The sequence below is a fragment of the Mus caroli genome, chromosome 15 (genome assembly GCF_900094665.2).
Source record: "Mus caroli chromosome 15, CAROLI_EIJ_v1.1, whole genome shotgun sequence".
Lineage (NCBI taxonomy): Eukaryota > Metazoa > Chordata > Mammalia > Rodentia > Muridae > Mus > Mus caroli.
In genome coordinates this window covers 92,596,757-92,608,094 of record NC_034584.1, presented here as the reverse complement: position 1 = coordinate 92,608,094, position 11,338 = coordinate 92,596,757, and the positions used below count along the sequence as shown (strand labels likewise).

General features: G+C 51.5%; 1 protein-coding gene across 1 annotated transcript; it reads left to right on the top strand.

Annotated features, from left to right (window-relative positions):
- The first annotated feature begins 1,641 nt into the window (after positions 1 to 1,641).
- Positions 1,642 to 6,996, top strand: Dhh (desert hedgehog signaling molecule). The gene is made up of 3 exons (XM_021183703.2): positions 1,642 to 2,196; positions 5,196 to 5,457; positions 5,712 to 6,996. The coding sequence occupies exons 1-3, from the start codon at positions 1,894 to 1,896 to the stop codon at positions 6,335 to 6,337; spliced, it is 1,191 nt and encodes a 396-aa protein (XP_021039362.1). The 5' UTR covers positions 1,642 to 1,893; the 3' UTR covers positions 6,338 to 6,996.
- The last annotated feature ends 4,342 nt before the right edge of the window (positions 6,997 to 11,338 follow it).

The window sequence follows — 11,338 nt, the reverse complement described above, 5'->3', positions numbered from 1 at the left end:
CCTGGAACTCACTTTGTAGACCAGGCTGGCCTCGAACTCAGAAATCCGCCTGCCTCTGCCTCCTGAGTGCTGGGATTAAAGGTGTGCGCCACCACGCCCGGCTGTTTGTTTTTTTCAACAGGGTTTCTCTGTATAGCCCTGGCTGTCCTGAAACTCACTCTGTAGACCAGGCTGGCCTCGAACTCAGAAATCCGCCTGCCTCTGCTTCCTGAGTGCTGGGATTAAAGGCATGCGCCACCACACCCGGCTTTTATTTTATTTTTAATTAACTTATATACTTACTTATCTTGTTTTTTTGTTTTTACTTTTGTTCTGTTTTGTTGATGTCTCTCTGTGTTGCCTTTGGCAGTCCTGGAACTCACTTTGTAGACCAGGCTAGCTTTAAACTCACAGAGATCTGCCTGTCCCTGCTCCCCAAGGGCTGAAATTAACACCCCACCCCACCCCTAACGTTTTATTTTATAAGTATGGGTATTTTGCTTGTACCAAATGCATGCCTGTTGCCTGAGGAGACCAGAAGACAGCATTGGACCCCCTCGCCCCCCCCCCACCCATGTGGAGTTACAGAAAGAAGGGAGTTAGCCAGTTAGCCACTGTGTGGGTGCTATGAATCTACCTCAGGTCCCCTGGAAAAGCAGTCAGTGCTCTTAACTGCTGAGCCCTGAAGGCCCTGGTTCTGATCTGAGCACCACACAAGCCTGGTGTGGTAGTGCATGGCTAATTTCAGTGCTGGGAAGCTAGAGGCCAAAGGAGAAAACATTCACCCCGTCAGCCTTCTCTGTTGAAGTGAGTTTGAGACCAAGCCTGAACTACAGTACAGTCTGTCAAAAGAAGGAGAGGAGGGATAAAAAGTGACCTTTGGGTATCTGGCAACCATTTGAGAGGACATAAAACTTGGAAAGTCCTGGCCTGGCAAGGTAGATCAGCAGGTAAAAGCACTTGCCACACAAGCCTGATCAACCGGAGTTCAATCCCTAGAACCCGCTGTGGAAGGAGAAGGCGGACTCCCAAAAGTCCTCTGACCTCCACAGGTGTGCTATGGCATGTGCTGGCATATACAGACACAGTAGGGTTTTTTTTGTTTTTTGTTTTTTTAAATGTCTCAAACTGGATTGTGAGTGTCAGACTCTGTTCCCAAGAAGATATAAAACCACCAGGGAAAATGATCCTCTGGGATCTCTGCTTGGTTATGGATGAGTGTTGAGAGAAATCGGGGAGACTTGAGGAGGAGCACGGAGAAGGGAGGCTTTGATGGCTTGCCCAAAGGGCTTGGATGGCCTTGGAACTCAGACTTCCTGGAGGACAGCAGAGGGCATGGCGTGCCAGGGTAGACTTTAGGAAAGCAAAGACTAGTGCCCAGGAAGATAGTTTGGTGCCTAATTTAGACTCGGAGGTAGAAGGATGCTTATCCAGGCAGCCAGGACTCTAAAGCTTCAGGGATTTCCTAAGCAGGTGCCTGCATGGTTTCCAGGATGGGACACACTTCAGTGGAGTAATGGAACAGTGGTGTCCAGTGGTGACTGCTAGATCCCCCGCCCGGGTGGGAGGGGGCGGGACAGCCCTGAGAGAAGGGCGGGGGGCGGGGCCCGGGACCACTTAAGGCGGAGTCAGGGCGTTTCTGGGAGCACGGGAGCCGGGCAGCAGAGACTGGCTGGGCTGGCACTCACCCTCTACCCACCTGCTCTGTAATGGTAGTCTATCAGTAGTAGGTTCCAGGTTCCCCAGGGCATGTAGGCAGAGTTAGCGGCTGCCAAGTGTTCAGAGCCACAGCACTCCAGGTACCCTGGGACCTTCTCTATCTGCGGTGCTCTTTAGCTCCTGCGGAGATGCCCAACTGACAGGAGAGCCAGTGAGGACAAGAACGCTCCCTTCCGACCCAAGTTCACGGCACCCATGGCTCTGCCGGCCAGTCTGTTGCCCCTGTGCTGCTTGGCACTCCTGGCACTATCTGCCCAGAGTTGCGGGCCGGGCCGAGGACCGGTTGGCCGGCGGCGTTATGTGCGCAAGCAACTTGTGCCTCTGCTATACAAGCAGTTTGTGCCCAGTATGCCCGAGCGGACCCTGGGCGCGAGTGGGCCAGCGGAGGGGAGGGTAACTAGGGGGTCGGAGCGCTTCCGGGACCTCGTACCCAACTACAACCCCGACATAATCTTCAAGGATGAGGAGAACAGCGGCGCAGACCGCCTGATGACTGAGGTAAGGAGAGTTCCTTCCCACCTGCTCTACCACGCCACCAGCTCCTCAATTTTCCTACCACAACCCTGGAGGATGAACTGTTCCTTCATCCCCAGAGACCCTAAACTAAAATAAAATAAAGTGAGATCTCCTTCATCACACCCTTCAGGAAAGCAAATAACCTGGTGGCTGGATAGTGGTTCGGAGGTATCCAAATGGGGAGAGAGTCTGGAATGGGGAGGGGGAGGAGGAACTGCCCAGTGAGAGTGAATCTGGGAGAGGCTGGAGCGAGGGCGGGGAAAGGAGGATGGTGGCAGGCAAGACGGGAAATGGCTGAGGCGTGGACCGGGGGTCAGTCACCGAGCCAGGCAGGAAGGGCTGGGGTGAGCCGGGGGCCAGGAGCTGGCTAGGATAGGTAGACTGCATAAGGCTTTACACTTAGCCTGGCCTGCTGTCCAAAAGCTCCGTGAGCCAAAAGAAGGGGGCTGGAAAAGAGATGGGCAAGAGTCAGGTTACCAGACCAGACCATCTACCTGGGGATGGGGTGGCCATTGTCCTTGGCATGGGAAAGGTAGCCTATACTAGGGTCTAAACAACAGACTTTGGGGTGGGGTTGGGGGTGACCAAAAAAACAGTCCTCAGAACAGACAGACACACCTGAGAATCAAGGGTTTCTGGGCCATCTAAACTCACCTTAGCTTGAGGACTCTGCTTTGAATAAATAATTCAAGTCAGCTAGCATTCTGGGGCACATGCTACAGAGGGGCACTGAACCAACCCGACTCAGTGGGCTATGGCTTGGGAGGGAAGGGCCCAGAGCCCCTGTGGCCAGTGCTGTAGAGTGTCTGACAGGAAACTCAGAAGACGCGTGTTTCTCCAACCCAACCCACCCCTCATTTTATATCTGAGAGCTGGGCTGCAGGAGAGGAAAAGGCAATTTAATCAAAGCCTCACAGTCAAATAGTAGCTGAGACCAGGTTCAGGACTCCTGGTTCTGAGTCCTATCTACTTTCCATTACACCACCTAATTGTGTGTGCAGGGGGCAGGCAGGGTAGTGTGTGTGTGTGTGTGTGTGTGTGTGTGTGTGTGGTGTACGGATTTCCTCTGACTAACTGCATAGTTTTCCAGGTTATGTGGTTAGGAAAACCTGTACAGGGGAGAAAGAATTTCTTTCCTCTTCCTTCCTTTTCTTTCTTTTCTTTCTTTTCTTTCTTTCTTTCTTTCTTTCTTTCTTTCTTTCTTTCTCTCTCTCTCTCTCTCTCTTTCTTTTTCTTTCTCTCTTTCTTTCTCTCTCTCTTTCTCTCTTTCTCTCTTTCTTTCTTCTTTCCTTACTTATCTATTGAGACACTACATAGCCCTGACAGGCCTAAAACTTGCTAGGTAGCACTCATAGAAATTCTCCTGCCTCTACCTCCTGGGAGGCAGGGATGGGATGGAAGGTGAGAACCAATTACTCCGAGCCAAGAATTCCCTCTTGTCCCAGTGATGAAGCCATCCTCTTTCCAGTAAACTGGGAAGGACCTTCCCTTCCTCACCTTGGTCCTGGGACATTACAGTCCTTGCCTCTGGCTGAAACCTGCAGTAGAGGGATAGAACAAGCGACAGGCTTAGGAGGCCTCCAGGGGCCTGGGAAACCCCCCTAACGCACACACCCAGTCCTGCTTATCTCCCACACCCGGACTGCAAAAGGACTCCATTGAGTTGGCTCTGTACTGGGCTACTGCCCCCGCAGGTCAGGGCCTTCTTAGGGGACAAAACGACACAAAGTTAGAAAGAGCTACCACTTGTACAGTGCCTCTGCAGAGACGAAGTTGACTAGAAAGAAGGGTAGGGGGCAAATGTCCCTCTAGCAAACACTTCCAGTCCAAGTTCGAGGTGAGAGACAAAGAAAAAAGTTGTTCTCGGCCGGTCCTCCTGCGCTCCTGCTCCCGCCGTGTCCCGGGCTCTGGCGCGCCAAGGTCTCCAACTCCCAGACCGGAGCAGCCAAGATAACTGTGACCTCCCTCCCCCGGGGGTGCAGGCCCGCGGCTGTGGCTCCTTTTGCTCCACTCCCATCCTGAGCAGGGAAGTGGGGGCAGCCCCACGCCAGGGCAGCTCCATTCTCAGGTGCTTCTGCTCCCACGCCTTTCAGGGATGATTCTGGAACAGAGACGGGAGAGATGGGGGCTCTCAGGACTGACACAGTGGCAGGCTGGCCACGCTGGGGGAGGGGACCTGGCGGGCGGGAGCGGGGATGTAGGGCGCGGCGCTCTGCCCTTTCCTCTCCCTGAGCCGGGGCGGCTGAAAAGCGTCTTTGTAGCTGTAGCTGCTGAGTCCGCTTCTCCCGACGCGTTCCCGGCCTCGGCCCGAGATTCTCGCTTAGTTAAGTCATCCCGGAGAATAGCCATTGTGCTTCGTGCAGCCCCCGCCACCCAACCCTTTTTCCAGCAGCCTTGATCCCACGCGGCTCCTCTTGGGCACCTCTGTAGGGGCGCACCCAGACCACCAATGTGTTAACGCTAGAGGCTGAAAGGAGGAGGAGGAAGGAAGGAAGGAAGGAAGGAAGCAATGCCCAGTGCCAGGGAAGGCAACCAAACAAAAGATGAATCAGACGGAGGGAGGGCAGCTGGGGCCCGGGGAGGAGGTCAAGCTCAAATAGGGCTCGATTCGGGGAGCCACGCCCTCCCTAGCCAAACTTCCATTCTCCCTCTCTACTACGGTTCTCTCTGATTGTGATGAGGTCATGGAACAAATAGGGGTGAGGGCGAGCCCTGATAATGGGGGGAATAACTAGGCATGTACACTCCCTCTCAACATCGGACGGGTTCGGTTCTCCAAGCATGCCCAGGCAAGGGAGTACAGACTGGTGACTGCACCTATTCAGATCCTCTCTTGCCCACGACTCCCAAACGCTGGGAGGGAGTGAAACGGATCCAGAGAATAAAGATGCTTTAATGGTTCCTTCTACCGCGCCCTTCTTCACCTTGCCTGGTGATGGTGGGAAGTGGGAAACCCACTTCTTTATCCCCCCCCCCATTAGCGTTGCAAAGAGCGGGTGAACGCTCTAGCCATCGCGGTGATGAACATGTGGCCCGGAGTACGCCTACGTGTGACTGAAGGCTGGGACGAGGACGGCCACCACGCACAGGATTCACTCCACTACGAAGGCCGTGCCTTGGACATCACCACGTCTGACCGTGACCGTAATAAGTATGGTTTGTTGGCGCGCCTAGCTGTGGAAGCCGGATTCGACTGGGTCTACTACGAGTCCCGCAACCACATCCACGTGTCTGTCAAAGCTGGTACAGTAGAGGCCAGATGATGGTCCATCCAAAGGGGCTCTACCTTAGCTTTCTTGCTACTCTAAGGGAGACCAACCAGGCTAATGCTTGTAAAAACACTCTTCCATTTCCACTCCTGGTGGGGCTAGATCCCTGGGAAATTAAGCTGTCCCGGGGCTGGTGAGGTCTACCTTGGGCTTGACCCACATCTTCTTCGAGACTGTACTTGCACTGGCTGATCCGGACTTAATCCTTTTTATAATTGTGTCTTGCAGATAACTCACTGGCGGTCCGAGCCGGAGGCTGCTTTCCGGGAAATGCCACGGTGCGCTTGCGGAGCGGCGAACGGAAGGGGCTGAGGGAACTCCATCGTGGTGACTGGGTACTGGCCGCTGATGCAGCGGGCCGAGTGGTACCCACGCCAGTGCTGCTCTTCCTGGACCGGGATCTGCAGCGCCGCGCCTCGTTCGTGGCTGTGGAGACCGAGCGGCCTCCGCGCAAACTGTTGCTCACACCCTGGCATCTGGTGTTCGCTGCTCGCGGGCCAGCGCCTGCTCCAGGTGACTTTGCACCGGTGTTCGCGCGCCGCTTACGTGCTGGCGACTCGGTGCTGGCTCCCGGCGGGGACGCGCTCCAGCCGGCGCGCGTAGCCCGCGTGGCGCGCGAGGAAGCCGTGGGCGTGTTCGCACCGCTCACTGCGCATGGGACGCTGCTGGTCAACGACGTCCTCGCCTCCTGCTACGCGGTTCTAGAGAGTCACCAGTGGGCCCACCGCGCCTTCGCCCCTTTGCGGCTGCTGCACGCGCTCGGGGCTCTGCTCCCTGGGGGTGCAGTACAGCCGACTGGCATGCATTGGTACTCTCGCCTCCTTTACCGCTTGGCCGAGGAGTTAATGGGCTGAGCTTCCAAGGACAGAAGTCCTCCAGGCTCCATACGAAACCGAAACCGAAGCCCCAAGACCTGCTGGCTGAGATCTGGGGATGTGAGCCGCAGGTGATGCTGATAGGGGAGGGGGTGAGAAAAGAGAGAGAGAAAGGTGGGCTGTACTAGGAACTTCTTGGTTTAGGCAACTTTTACCCGAGAAGAGTGGTGTCTGGTCCTCGGTAACTGGGTTTGCTAGTAGGCACTCTTTAACGAGGACTCTTTTGCGTCTTCCCCAGTCGCACCGGATAATTTTATTTTCTATTTATAATTTGTAATATGATGACCTGCTTGCCCAGCCCACCAAGGTGAGGGCCTGGAGCTTGGCGCCAACCTGACGGCTCCCACCCTCACTTCTCCCTGCAGGTGAGTTAATACAAGGAAGGCTTTATTGGAGACCACCTCCAAAGAGGAGGAGAACCCGGACTAATCCGAGTTCACACCTTACTCCCAATTTGCCCGTCTTCCTCAGCAGGATCTTCCAAACCCTCTCGCTGCAAAGGGTGTCCCAACCTGTCAGCAATAGACCAGCAATGTCCCGCCCCTTTTAAGGTACTGGTTCCACCCCTAGTCAGGACCAGAGCTTCACTTGTGAGGATGCATACCAACTGTGAGTGGGGCGGGGCTTACCAAGGCAGCTGGAGGAGCACTTGGAGTGTTTTTGTTTTTGTTTTTTGTTTTCTGAGACAGGNCCAGGCTGGCCTCGAACTCAGAAATCCACCTGCCTCTGCCTCCCGAGTGCTGGGATTAAAGGCGTGTGCCACCACCGCCCGCCGCACTTGGAGTGTTATTGTTAGCTATTCTGGCCTATCCCTGTAGGCTGTCCATTGATCATCAGCCCAGAGGGCCTCCTGCCTGCTGAAACGGTCTGATTATTTTCTGGGATTTTGGTAGGCCAGCTGGTGAACCATGGGTGTTCCTTACAATCAGCCACACATTTGTGGCCAAAATAAAGATTCTAGAGTGATCCGGAATGGTGGTCAAATTCCCGGAGTACTTGCTTGTAATCCTAACACTTTGGAAATGGCGAAGGATAGAACAGGAGGATAATGAATTCAAGGCTAACCTGGGCTGTATAGTAGAACACGCATGCACACACACACACACACACACACACACACACAGAGACAGAGACAGACACGGAGACACAGATGCTGGAGGGAATAATTTCTCATGACCTGCAGGGAACAGGTTTTGGCTTGGGTGTATCTGTGGTCAAGTTCTAGTGTGGCCTTGTGAGTTTCCTCCTTCAGTCCAGTGGTTGTTTCTGTTGGTTCCCCATCCACCCTTCTTTCCCTGTCTCTTGTTACAGACTGGGCTTCTCTAGTTTCTCTGGGTGTTTGGGGGGGAATTTTTGGACTCCAACATCGCAGACCACTGAAATGCAGGTAGATTGATGTCTCTGAGCTAGGGATGGGCATGTAGGACTGCCCTGGAAGTGGATATTACCATCTGAGGGATACTTAAGGTGGGTGGTACTTCCAGGGACTGGGCTCGATCCTGCTACAATTGTTGCGAGGAAGATTGGCTCTGCTCTGAGCTTCCAAGCCAACCAAGTCCATGCTGTAGATACGTTGCCCTCTGGTGGCATTGGAGAGAACTCTAAGCCTGGGGACATGTGCTTTCCTTTGGTTCCCTCTGTACCAAAGGGAAATGTACTGCGTGTTGCACCAGACTTACTCCTAGGAACTGACCTAGAGGGCAGAACTAATGTTTGTGGCTTGCGTTAACTTTTAGCATGGTGTGGGATTCTCTCTCAATCCCTGGAATTTTTTTTTTTTTTTTTTTTTACAGCCCTCGTGCCTAGTTCAGCTCTGAAGCTCTGGGAAGCTTGAAGTGTAGATAATGGTGCAGAGTGTCCCTCACTCTGGTGACCCTCAAGTCCTGTGGTCAGAAGATAATAGTAAATAGAGCTTCAAACAGTTCCTGATAAAGGTCCTCTATTCACCAATGCCCAAGTCTACAAACCAAATACCCGTTGCCACCTTGCCTCAGAGACACATCTCAAACAACAGCCTTTCCTACTTTCTTACCCTACTCTTAGCTGCACCTCTTAGATCCTGGTACCTTTCGTTTGATCACCCAGGTGTTGCTGGGCAATCTGTTTACTACCTTCCCTAAGCTAAGTACTACTGTGTCTAAACTGCCGAAATTAAAGTCTTTAACCAGAAAACCATCATGGCTGACTGGGAATATACTCAAATAGTACAGCATTAGCCTAGTGTGCCCAGAGCTCCGATTTCAATCCGCAGTACTACTCATGGCTATGCAAAATATTTGGGGAGAAAAATTCATTGGCGTTCATTAAATCACATCCTATAGGTTACTTTCAGGGTTTGAGGCTCACCTCTCTCTCCAACTTTGTCCCTTGAGGCCCCTCCCCTCATTCTGTCCCCTTGAGGCTCCTCCCCCTCATTCTGTTCCCCCTGAGGCCCCTCCCTTTATCTTTGTCCTCCTGAAGCCCCTCCCAGCTATGTAAAAAACACGCGCTTCACCTGCCAGCAGGTAAACGCACCACGTGGCTGCTGCAGGTGGTCCCACTAACTTGGCCGCCGAGCACCTTCCAATTGCAGCAACTCTTTTCTACCCAGGAACGGAGCAAACGTCGCCGCGTAGACTTTGCATTCCTGTCTCAGCACTGGTGTCGCTCTCTGCTGTCTACTTCATTTCTACTACTCCACTAAAAGGCTCGCCAGCGCGTGCATTTCAGGGCTGAGTTTTGTTTGGTTTTTCAAACTGGGGGCGCGGAGAGGAGGATTGTCTTGAGTTCAAGGGCAGCCTAGGATACTTAGTAAGGCCCTGCCACAAATAAATCTTATTGTTTAAAATCAGACGCACGCACGACACATTTGGATTTATTTATTTATTTGTTGATTTATTTTGAGATTCAGAGTTTGCCCTTGAGCTCAAAATATTCTTGCTTCAGTTTCCAGAACATTGGGATTCGGTTTATTTTAGGATAAAAGAATAAAGTCGAGGGGCAGTGGTGGCGCACACCTTTAATCCCTGCACTCGGGAGGCAGAGGCAGACAGATCCCTGAGTTCCAGGCCAGCCTGGTCTACAGAGTGGCTTCCAGGACAGCCAGGGCTACACAGAGAAACCCTGTCTCAAAAAGCCATATAAAAGGGCTGAAGAGATGACTCAGCAGTGAAGAGCACTGGCTGCTCTTCTAGAGGTCCTGAGTTCAATTCCCAGCAACCACATGGTGGCTCACAACCATCTATAATGGGATCTGATGCCATCTTCTGGTGTGTCTGAAGACAGCTACTGTGTACTCATATACATAAAATAAATAAATCTTTTTTTAAAAAGCCGTATAAAAAAAGGAAAAGAAAAAAAAGTACAAGTACAAAGAACTGTGATTGGATGCCATGACCTGGTGGTGCCCACTTTTAATCCCCACCCTTGGGAGGCAGAGGCAGCTGGGTCTCTGTGAATCTGAAGCTGATCTAATCTATAAAGAGTGCTCCAGGCCAGCTAGGGCTAAGAAGAGAGACTGAGTGTTAGAAACAATCTTCCAAAATAAAGATATAAAAGAAACAAACAAAGACACAAAGAAACGAATGACTTTTGGCTAGAGAGATGGCTCACAAGCTAAGAACAGAAAACTAACCCTCTTTTGAGAATTTCAGAACATTTGTGATAACCCTGACAAGACCTCTACATATAGGGTCATTAAATTAGAGCCACTACCTAAAGGTTCAGGTAACTTTAAATCCATCCCCTTTTTTTGTTTGTTTTTTTTTTTTTAAAGAAGCAAGAGCTGCTAAATATGTACGGTATAACACTGTACACAAAAGATCAAGAAACTGTATTCTTGAAAAAGTAGCCATTAGTGTATAAATGCATATGCTTACCAAAGCAATATTATTATCTAGGAGGAAGGAATCCAATCGGCAGAATGTGCCATGTCAGTACAGAGAGGATCTTATGAATAGGAAAGAGCTGAAATAGTGCTGTTGACTGGTGTATAGGTGGGCAGGGCTGGAAAGGGCATCTCGGGCAAGAGCAAGGCATCTGGGAAGATATGTAGTCATTGACAAGAGAGACACTGGATGGTGGAGGGGTGTGGCTGGAGAGATGGCTCAGTGGTTAAGAGCACTGACTGCTCTTCCAGAGGTTCTGAGTTCAATTCCCAGCACCTACATGATGGCTTAACCTGACTGTAACTCCAGTCCCAGGGATCTAACATACTCACACACAGACATGCAGACAAGAGACTAATAAACATAAAAGTAAATTATATATTTAAATAGTCAGAGCTCCTGGGAAGGGTAATGATATGCAGCTTATATTTGCTGAGGACTCAGTACACATTAGGCCCTGTTCTAGCATGTGAGTTCCCACTGAATTCTCACAGCACCACAATAAAGGCACCTTAACTGCTGTTCTCTTAACCGCTGAGCCACCTCTCCAGCCCCCTTACTTGTTATCTTTACATTGTCTCTTTTTCTTCTACATTAAATGGTTTGCTTCCTTAATTAAAATTACATAGCCATCCAGCTAAAGAAGTACATATTGTTCAGGTTTCTGGCCGGCTAGTAAACCGGGGAAGAGAGACAAGGACAGATTTCAGTGGTAGGTGGTAGAGCTCATGCCTAGCGTGGGCCAAGCTCTGGGTTTGAGTCCTAGCAGCACAGTTCTTTACAGACACAGCTCTGCACTGTGCTGAACATACAGGGCTTCAAAAGATGTAATTAAGGTGACCAGAGATGGGTTAGTGGCTCGCAGCTGCAATCAGCGTTCAGCAAGTTGAAGAAGGAGATTGCTTACTGGTCAAGAGCCGTCTGATTACATAGTGAGTTCCAGGCCACTCCTGGCCTTTAGGATGAGACCCTCTTTCAAATTCTAAAAAGTTGGCTAAGAGGTCACTATGAAAACAGACAGATCAGCCGGACAGTGGTGGTGCATGCCTTTAATCCCAGCGCTTGGGAGGCAGGCGGATTTCTGAGTTCGAGGCCAGCCTGGTCTACAGAATGA